This window comes from Corvus brachyrhynchos, unplaced genomic scaffold (assembly GCF_000691975.1).
Source record: "Corvus brachyrhynchos isolate BGI_N302 unplaced genomic scaffold, ASM69197v1 scaffold142, whole genome shotgun sequence".
Taxonomy (NCBI): Eukaryota; Metazoa; Chordata; class Aves; order Passeriformes; family Corvidae; genus Corvus; species Corvus brachyrhynchos.
This window is the reverse complement of record NW_008237226.1, coordinates 3,773,086-3,783,994: the sequence shown is the minus strand read 5'-3', so window position 1 is coordinate 3,783,994 and position 10,909 is coordinate 3,773,086. Positions and strand designations below refer to the sequence as shown.

Genomic DNA, 10,909 nt, shown 5'->3' with positions numbered 1-10,909 from the left:
CGGGGCCCGGGCGGAGGGAAGGCTCAGGCAGGCAGGGAGGATTACGTGAGCGCACCCCCGCATCGCGTTGCCCTGGCGATACAGAGCCTTTCTCTCCTCCCTCACCAGTGATCCCTCACTGCAGCCGGGACCCCTCACAGGGAGACATCGGAGAACCCCTCCTTCCCTCGCCTCCTGCGTGGCCCAGTGTCGTCACCCATTCCTAATAAAAAGCGGGAATGATTGGGATTTTTCTTCCCCGATGTGGTCTGGCACTGTGGGCATCTGTGTCTCTCTCAGCACTCCCTATTTCATACCAGTTTTCACAGTAACTCGCCAGCATTAAGCGATTAATGTGTAAATATGTAACTCAGGTAGGAGACCATGCAGAATCCTCATTCTTGGTGTACATAAATAAAATGTGACACTGTAGAAAGGGACTACCTTCATACAAAGTCCCGCTGAGGATGCGGGGAGTGCACCTTGCATTATAAGTAACATTTCACACGTGGAAACGGGGGAAGAGACACCGTGTGCCTCTTGTGCCGTGAACACAGAACTAAGAGTGGAAAATGGCAGGAATGAGCCGAGAAAGATGCGAGCAAAGCTCAGGAGTCGTGGCACAGCCTCTCTGGCCCGGCAGGCCTCCGTCGGCGTGGGTAACCTTCTGATTTCCCAAGGCCAAAGAGGACATTTCACAACAGGAAAACAATGTAGGCGTGTGAAAACCTGGTCTTTCATCTTTGGGGTAGTAGAAGGAGGTTGGTGGAATTGGAAGAAATGCAGGATTAAATGTGAGCTTCATTTCAGCTGCAGTTTCTGAGTGTTTTACAGATCTGCTGGCGAGAGAGAGAGAGGAGAAGGGAGTGCAGTTGCTTTGAAGTCATTCTGTAGTGCCATTCTGTACATCGTTTGTTATGGTGGACTCCTGCTTTTGCTTAACCTGAGCTGCAAAATGAAAAGATAGGATCTCTGAAAACTTTATAGAAATAGTGTATTAAATACATCTCGTGAATAAAAATATTAAAAAGGGAATCAAAAGCTGAATCTAATTGGAGAAGATACTAGATAAGTGAATGACAAAATGTTGTACAGAACTCAATGTTGTGTGAAGATTAGACACTCAGAGTGATGCTTTATCTGTGGGAATACAGGGAATTAAATACTACATTTGATAAAAGGATCTTAGAACCACTGTAGATATTCTCTGAAAATGTTCTCAGAGTTTACCAAGAAAAGGTCAAATGATACTTGAAATTATTAGAGTACCGTTGAGAAAGAACAGAACATCACCATGTTAACAACTAAATCTGTTGTATATCCACAGTGTACATTGTCTTGGTCACTTGATTTTCATAAAACCAGTAATTTTTGAAAACTACAGAAATTACCAGTTGAATGATATAGTGTAAGATATAGTCTCTTTATGGAAACTGACTGAACATATTGAAATTCTTCTGTTTGAAATCAAAATACATGAGAAGTTCTGAAACAGATTGATAACATTTTTTTGGTCTGAGTTAATGTGATTTTTGACTTATTTTAAATATGTCATGGAAGCACTTTTTGAGACCATGTAAATGTTATAATTTTTGTGAAATCAAAGTATATGTTTATTTCTTTTCCTCATTTGGGAAATACAAATGTGCGGTTATACATTTCTGTAAAATATTTTTTGATACCCCGTAATACAGAAGAAAGGAAAAGCAATTAATTTTCTTACTTAAAAATAGTCCATAAAAATAAAAAGCTGTTTGAGAATTGAAACTGACATGCACTCCTGTGTTGACAGTTGTGCAAACAAGGTGTAAAATCCAGATAATATCTTTATTCCTTTGATCTCTCTAAGCAAATACAGTTTAGGTCGTCTAATAGTCATCTTATTTAACTTGTTTTATATTAATTTATTTTCTTTATTTGAAACTCATAGGGTCAAGCTGTGAAAGTTTCCTGTGGTCATCAGCCGATATTTTTGAGCTGGATAGAAACAAGGCATCAAGGTCACCCGGGTGAAAATATTGCAGAGATTAATAGACATTTGGCAGAGAAACTTGGCATCAGAGATGGTGAACAGGTTTGAAATGCTATCTTTGTTTTCTATTTAAACAAAGAGTATATTGGAAGATAAGTGAAAAGGTAATACTTCATGAGTTAGCTATGACCTTGTTGTGTGTATTTAGACAGTTTCTTCATTTACATCTGCTCATGAGAAAAGTTAACTGTCATGAAATGTCTCGAACATGAAAAGATTTTCTCATTAAATCATTAACAATTCCCTAAACAGTGGTAGGAGAGGCTTGTGGGTAGGTCTTTGCAGGGCTGGAACAACTATCTTCAGTGACATTAACTTTAAGAAAATACACTTTTAAGAAATTGAAAAATTGGGAATGGGAATATTTTGCTTGGAGTTCCTGTTGTTTTAAAGTAACTGTTGACCTTCTGCATATTCTTGTTTCATTTACTTGGGGTTTAAATTTTCATCCCTTTTTTCACCCCTTCACCGTATTTCCCCGTGTGTCCTCTCTATTTTTATTCACCTCTTATGTATATACACCCACACACTTCTTGTATATTCACCTCTTACACTCGAGCGCACTGTTCAACTTCTCGTAAACAATTCTTTCACTGGGCAGAAGTTAAGAGATGCCCAAGAGGCAGACAGAGTTTTCTGAAATGAGACCACCAAAATCTCAAAATTGAAGCATTTTTTTTCTGTTAATAGGTAGAGATTTAAACAAACAAGAAGAGAAAATTATTGCTTTACACAGTGTTATCATGTAGTATATTCATATATGCCTATTCTCTTATATGCAAAATTTTGTTCAACATAATAGAATACATCAAAGAATGTGACTCAGAGCAGTGTATCTTACCTTGTTTACTCTTTTAACATATTTTCTCTAGAAATTATGTGTCTGTTTGCAGCAGTTTCCAGTTTAGTAGTTGAGCAGCCAGGCATCTACCCTTTTTAGTTCCAGAAATTAATAGCCTTCAACAGGAAAACAATTGACAAAGGAAACCCAAGAAAACCTCACCCAGCTGTTGCCTGAGAATAATATCTGTACAATTGAATAAATGCATGAATAATTAGGTTGTTTCACCATTGTTTTGGATTCAGGAGTTACATGTTTGCTGTGTTTCATAATAGTATGATCTTCTATTTACTGTGCTGAGGAAAAGATACTCGTCTCAATTATTACTTCAAACTAAGGACATAGAGAAATTCAAAACTGATTGTCGCTTTTGTAAAAGGTGACCTAGCGTAATTCTCTCGGAGGACAGGTAACTAGTTTTATCTCAGGAAAAAATTAATGACACTTCTGTAAAAATTAATTGCAGTATGTTGTTTGAAAATTGTTTTTTTTTTTTAATGTAACCTTTGGCAAAAACTGACTTTTGAAGTATGTATTTAATGCATTCTGAAAGACCTAAGCCACAATAGCTTTTACCATTCCTCCTGATACACACAACATTAAAACTGTTCTGTGGAGGTAGAGCTGCTTCCTATGAAACTATTCATTAAGGAGCTGGGCTTGCTTTTTCTATTGTACTTTTTCCTTATTTTTTAGCTGGTTTTGCCTTGTCTAAATTTGTGCACAAGTCAATGAATTTTTCAACTGTCTAAAATCCTGGGGATTTAAAAATAAAGACTAAAAAATGGAAAGATGGTTATGTGATCAAGGTATATTAAAAATGGATTGCTTTTTATCACCTGATACAGCTCCTGATGCTTTTCATGCTCACTGTTGATTGACGTCCCCAAGCCTAATAGGATCCATTTCCCATCCATTGAGCATTCATCTTAGGAATTACCTAGTGTCATTAAGATGGTGTGTGTTCCAAGTAGCAAAAACATATAATAAAGGAGATGTCAATTTTCTCATTGAAATAAAGGTGGAGCTTTTATATACTTAAAAATAAGGAGTTAAATATTTTGGTGTTACTTTTGCCAGGTATTTCTTGAGCCCTGTTCCCATGTGTCGTCCTGTCAGCAAGTAGAAGTGGAACCACTCACCGCAGATGATTGGGAAATTCTGGTAATAAAACCTCTTCCATTGTTATGCTCTTTTCTTACAGATGACAGAGATTATGACTCAAGCAGTTTTTTGCACAATGCCCCGTTCTTTTCAGCCTCTTAAGAAAATGCTAAATGTGGTGTTTAGTTGTTTTTTATATTTCAAATGGTGTATTAGAAAAAGACATAGTTTTTTTTCTTCAAATGAATGTTAAAAATGTATGTGGTATTTAATTTATAATGGTATCACATTTCCCCAGGAACTGCACGCTTCCTCTCTTGAAAGGCATCTTCTTGACCAGATTCGAGTGGTGTTTCCAAGAGCCATCTTTCCTGTCTGGGTTGAGCAGCACACCCATGTTTACATCAGGATCGGTAAGCAGCACTGGAGGCTCTCAGGGCACCTCCAGTAAGCTGTTTTGCAGGAGTGGATGCATTCATTGGCATCTTTTGTTCATACTTAGGTACACTTGTGCCAGCAGCCCCATATGGGAGATTAGAGCCACGCACGGAGCTTCTGATATGTCCCAAAACACACGGACCTGAGAATATCACCAGCACACCTTCCTCAGAAAGTGACATCTTGCTCAAAAATTTTGTGAAAAATAACATGGAGCAAGAGGAAACATTAAAGGATCCTTTTGCCAAACAACCTTACTTAAAGCCTGGAGTCCTTGATCAGAGTGAGGCTGATGCAAACGTGACGTTTGGCTCAAGTGTTCTCCCTAATATATGGAATTTCATTGGAAACATTTTCTCTAATACATCTGAGCAGAAACAAAAGACTTTGTGTGATAATGATGAAATGAGCACCTTCAAAGACAAGCTGCTGAACTTAATTTGCATGGATTCCATTTTTAGAGTATGTCAGTCCCAGCCTCCCAGTGTACAGAATGTATCCACCACTCATGAATTTCTGAAATGCAATGCTATTCATGTTTTTCCATGGAATTTAGAATATATTGATTTGGATCCAAATCCTGTAGTATCTTACGGGAAAATCAATGAGCTGCTTTCCCCAAGACAGCGTCATCAAGAAGCAAAGCAAAATCTGCCACTTGAAAAGCAAAATCATTTGACTAGTACACAAGACAAAAATCCTTCTAATTCTAATAGCAGTCGAGCATCCAGTGAGGGGTCTGTTGTTCAAATCGTTTGGAATGGATTTGAAGACCTAAAGAGTGTCATAGAGTATGGCTACAATGGGGAAGCCTTGCATGCTGGAAGAGTTTGGGTCAGTTTGAGCACACTATATTTTGGGCTTTTTATTTTATAATATTTTCTATTGGATAGTTGTGAACTGGCTACTTAACATGTGGGTTTGGGCTGTAGTGTGTTAATCTCTCGAGTTTACTAGAATCAAATACTGTTTGCTTTGCACTCATTCTGGACTACATTACTTACCATCATCCTCCAAGATGTACAGTGTGCTCTGGGTTTCTGCACACTTAGCATTTTTACACCAAATGAGGAAAATGCTTCAGCGTTTCTGGAAGGAATATATGCTTTCTTCACAATCTGTGGGTAGCCATTGTATTAATGAGAAAGTGAAGGTATCTATTTGCATAGATTCCATACTGCATAATAAGACTCTTCATCAGTTAACTCTTTGAAATGTGCCTTGCACCCTAGGGGTCATCAAACTCTAAAGTAATGGGATCACATATCCTAGTGCTACATGATGTTTGTGAGTCCTTTTATACACTCTTTAAAGTACATCTTAAAGTTTTATATCAAATAACCGTCTTGTATAATTTAAATTGTTCTAGATTTTATATGCCATTTTGCAAGGTGGCACAAGTCCAGGTGAGGAGATACTTACACTTCAGCTTGTTCTGATAGAACTACTGCCTGATTATGTTCTTTCTTTCCTGGAAGCACATGTGGGATCAACAAAAACAAAAAAAAATGTGCTCCAAATCACCATTTGACTATTTTGACATAATACATTTTTCACCATTCATTTATTGCTGTTAAGAATGAGAGCAAGAGCTTGCAGTGGTCTTTGCCATGAAATCTTCTGACAGGTGTAACAATTTTCTGAATGCCAGCATGTGATGCATGAATTCTTTATGGTCCTCAGTCGTGGTATAACCGGAAACATTTCTTAAAAATGTATATAGCTTTTATAATATTTTCCCTATCAGGTTAGAATAACACGAGCCTGGATAGCCAGTAGCATAGCTGTTCACGTGTCTGCTAACCAATAATATAAGTGATCACGTTCCTAATATTCACGTCAGCTTTTTTTCCCTAAAACAAGTGCTTGTATAACAATTTTTTTCTGCAAACTGCCGTGCTTCTGCTACCTGCTACATTTTAGAAACTTTGTTACATCTCTCCTGCCTCGACTGGATAATCCTTGTTCTTAACCAAATAGTCTTTGTTCTCTTATTACTTAGCATTCTTTGTTCTCTTGCCCCACACCAGCAATCATAAAGTTTCTCACAGTTAATAAGTATTTATGAGATATTTTCAAATTGGTTTAAACTAACACAGGTTAATTGGAAAGGAGTTTCCTTTAAGGGGCAAACTGACTAGTGTGATTTAGGGAGACTGGATTTTCTCTCTCTCTGCTGCAGGTGTGCTTAGTTCTGGTCTCTGTAATGGTCTGTGTTTATTTACCTGCCTATGTAAAATTAATTTTAATCAGCAAATGAAATTGTTGTTTTTCTCCTATACTAAGAGCATTCTTGCAGTGTTCTAAGAATTCCTCCTACTACTTATTTTTTTAGCTTTTGGATTTTATTTAAAGAAGTTAGGAGGTCAGCTGTAGTGAGCACTTTCACAAATAGGATAAAAGGTGACTAGAAGTGTGCATGTAAGAGTAAGACTTGGATATCGCTGTCAATGTTATAAGTTCCTTCGTAATTCTCTTGAGGTTCCATTAGTGATGAAGAAATTGATGTGGTAGTATATATGCAATGTTATAACTAGTTTACTTTTTAATATTTCTTTTTTTTTTGCTTTTATTTTAAATATTTCAGATTCCAGATGGTCTGAGAAAAAAACTACGTATCGAAATACATTCAACAGTCCGAATTAAGTCAGTTGAATCTATTCCTAAAATTCCTATATCTCTTACACTGCAGCCCAAACAGAACTTAGTGAGTTTATATTATTGGTCATGTACTTGTTCATGTATTGGGAAACTGATAATGTTGCTCTGGTCAAATTGCAGTGGGGGGTGGGGGGCATTATGTTTGTTTGTTTTAATTTGTTAGGTGAAGATCTGGAAGTTGTCTATTGTTGACTATGGAAATAATTACTAAGGAATTCTTTTTTTGTGTATAATTTCTTGTTTTTTCTTTTTACTATGTAAATTTAAGTTAATAAGTTGCTATGATCTACTTAAACAGAGCTTATCTAGTATTTGTATTTTAATCAATGTACTGTAAACATCAAGTCATTTAATTTTGGGTCACTCTTGGTAGATAATTCCAAATAGTTACAATGCTAATTGTAATAATTTTCTATTTAAAGGGACTGGTAGATGTCACAGATGATGGAAAAAATTTAACTTCTGAATTTTGACTCATTTTCCTGAAGCTGTTAAAGGATATAGCACCTTTAAATCATAGCGCATTTAAAATGATAGGGTTTTTCATTATTCTCAGATTTGGAGAATTTCTGATGTATTTCTTAATAAAATGACATTGGTAGGGAAAATATACAATTTTTGTTAAATTAGGTCTCAATTATAAAGAATCACTGTCAAAATAGCAACAATAATCGATAATAATTTTGCATCAGACCTTCATTTGTTGTGCATTAATTTGGGTTCAAATCTAGCAAATATTAAGTGTATGTCTATAAGCCTATAAAAACAAACACCAAACAGAAAAAGAGTCATAGAGTTAAGGAGTGAATATCCAGTTTAAGTCTCCTGGGAGAAGACATGTTTAAATTTTTCCAACACTGCAATGCCCAGACAATTGTAGTGAAATTACCGTAATTTGTTTGTGCTGTTTAGTTTATTACTTCCTTTTTTCTTTTCCTTATGCTAAATATTTAAATTTTTAAGTTACATTATTGAATCCCTTTGTTTTCCTGTAAGTGAGACATATTCTGAGTGAGCATCTGTGACAGCAAGAATATACTTAGTGCCAGTTCTCACAGTCCATCAGATATATCTCTGGAATTCTGTATTTCATAGTAACTTGTGGGACACTTTCTTCATACTGTGGCACTGGCCTGATTATTTCCTGTGTTAACTCCTCCTCAAAGCTTTAAATACAGCACTTGCCATCATAGCAAGGCTTAGGTGGGCTTGTTCTTCATCCCCAATATTCTAACTTGGTTTCTTACCTACAGAAGAACTGCATATTTTTTTAATATTGGAGATAAAAGGATTATTAGTTGGAATTGATGATCCTTGTGGGTCCCTTCTAACTCAGAAAATTCTGTGATATTCTGCCAGTAATCTGCTAAAATTGTAAAAATGTAGTTATGTGTGCTTTTGTACATTTTCAATACAGATTTCTCCTTTTTCTTTCTAATTCAGTTAAAGGTTTCTTTAGTTCTTGGAAAAAAACCAGAAAAATGCAGAAAGGATTGTTACAGTAACTTTCATTGTTCTTTCTGAACACTGCTTCCAGGATCTTTGTTGCTTCCCCCTTTTCTACATGGGAATTATGTAGAATTCCCATTTAGGAATTCTACATTAGGAACTTAGCCAAGAGATCTGGGATGTAGACTCAATTTCTTTTCCTATTCCATTTACCTAGTTGTTCTGGGGTAAGTTCCTTGGTCTCTGCCTGCCTGTTGAAGTTTGTTGGTGATGCCCCTGAACTGGATGAGCCCAGGGTTCGTTTTATAGGAAAAGGGTATACAGGGAAGAGAGGGGTGTAGTGAGCACCTGAAATAAGTCTCAGGTTAATATTGATGCATATCTTCAAACCCAGGGTCAGGTCTGAGCAGTGCCCTTGGATCTGGCAAGACAGAAAAGTAAAACAAAAATAAAAGCTTTTCCTTGCTCTCATGTCAGTGTTTTGAGGAAAAGTCTTTAGAGGTGGGCTAATGCTCAGCTGTGGTTGTAGCAGGGGCTGCACAGATGCTTTCCCTAGAGCAGCTGATAGAAATGGTGGTTGTTGGCAAAATGCTGTTTTCTAAATGAATAAAAGTCTTACATCTTCTTCCATCTCTGTGTTGCCATAAGAGAAATAAATGCCCCATGCATAGGAAGAAAACATTTTTACTTATTAATACCCGGGTTTGTTTTATTTACCTCTTTCCTTTTTCCTATTTAGCCTAAAGATATACATGAAGATGATGTTAAATGTGCATTCAGTTCTTGGCTGCAGGATTCCACTGATGATGATCACCCATGGCTAATGACAAGCACAGACTGTATACACCTGTCTGTTAAAGAAGGCAAGGATAATACTGTCCTGTTTACTATGGGATTTACTTAGCCAGTATACCATTCAATTCCTGTGCACGCCTTTTAATATAACTGATACCTCTTTTCATGGAAAGTATAAGCTTGTGTTCTTTAATAATGATTAACCCTTTTTATTCTTTCATTTTGGATTATATTGTAGTAGTATTCTAATCTGTTTTGTCTTGTGAGGAATGAAAACTGAATTTATTTGGAGTTTTAGTAGTTGTTCATTGTGTTTTACAGGAATGGAGGAGTTTGTCCTTAATGCAGCGCATCCCATGCACATTGAAGAAAATAAGTCTGAGAATATTTTTATACTAAGTCCCAGGTTGCTGCAAAAGACAAATATACAAGTAAATATCACATAATATCAGGTATCAAGTAATTTAAATTGTTATACTTGTTTAAAATATATTGTATTTTGTATGTAATGTATTTCAGTTTCTCTTTTCAAGTAAATAATGTTAGTCTATTCATTAAATTATATCTGCATCCTTTATGTTACTTTGTAGCTTGAGGGCCTGCTGAGATTCCAGGTGTGCCATGCTTGTTACTGAGTTTCATAGAGTTTCCACATCAAATTCTCAGAAAAATCAGTTAGAAGAGAGGAGAGTCGGTACTGTACAAGTCTGAACATCCTTATACTTACTTGTATATGTACCATCTTCGTTCTTTCTTAAATTATATCTGCATCCTTTATGTTACTTTGTAGCTTGAGGGCCTGCTGAGATTCCAGGTGTGCCATGCTTGTTACTGAGTTTCATAGAGTTTCCACATCAAATTCTCAGAAAAATCAGTTAGAAGAGAGGAGAGTCGGTACTGTACAAGTCTGAACATCCTTATACTTACTTGTATATGTACCGTCTTAGTTCTTTCCTTGGGAACTACACCACTGCTCAGTGTTTCTGGCAGGAACAGTAGCTTGTTTTGGCAAAGATGAGACGTATTCCCCATTCAAACCTACCACACTCACCCTGCCTTTTCTCTGATACAGTTTCTGTGCCTTCTGTTTCTTCCATATTTTATTTCTCAGGAGAATAAATATTTCTATTAGAATTACTGCTTCCATTAGTAATTCTGGTTGAGCCACTGCCCATTACTTCGGGGTTATGGTTATAGGTGGGATACTGTTTTTTTTTTTTTTCATTTTTAAACATACAGTGACATTTTAGTGGAGAATTAAGGTGTCTTTTGGCTGTTTAGAATAGAACTAGATTGAAGATTTAGAATTTCTGTTAAAAAATAATAAAATGAGCTTTCTTTTACTGGAAGTAGGTACAAGAAGGCTTCTAGAAATTGTTCAAATGACTGGTACTAAGATTAAAGAGCAAAATGCATTTCTTAATAGCAGTGTCAACATCTCCTACTAGCTTGTTCTTACCTGTGAACCTCTGTAACCCCTGTTTGCCTGCCCAGCTTTCCATACTAGTGAATAAAATGGAAAAATTCATGCCAGGTGTTTTGTCAAGTTACTTTTCACCTAGTCAGACACCTGATCTGTTTCACTATTCTGCCTCATGAGCTCTCCAGCA

General features: G+C 36.4%; 1 protein-coding gene across 2 annotated transcripts in view; it reads left to right on the top strand.

The window, feature by feature from the left end:
* The first annotated feature begins 24 nt into the window (after positions 1–24).
* PEX1 (peroxisomal biogenesis factor 1) overlaps positions 25–10,909 on the top strand; it is a 26,353-nt gene continuing 15,468 nt past the window's right edge. For both annotated transcript variants that reach the window (XM_017729286.1, XM_017729285.1), the window contains exons 1-8: positions 25–353; positions 1,910–2,053; positions 3,933–4,016; positions 4,255–4,369; positions 4,459–5,228; positions 6,982–7,101; positions 9,244–9,367; positions 9,621–9,730. In XM_017729286.1, coding sequence (XP_017584775.1) covers positions 333–353; positions 1,910–2,053; positions 3,933–4,016; positions 4,255–4,369; positions 4,459–5,228; positions 6,982–7,101; positions 9,244–9,367; positions 9,621–9,730 — 1,488 coding nt within the window. In that variant the 5' untranslated portion in view covers positions 25–332. The remainder of the gene's footprint in view (positions 354–1,909; positions 2,054–3,932; positions 4,017–4,254; positions 4,370–4,458; positions 5,229–6,981; positions 7,102–9,243; positions 9,368–9,620; positions 9,731–10,909) is intronic.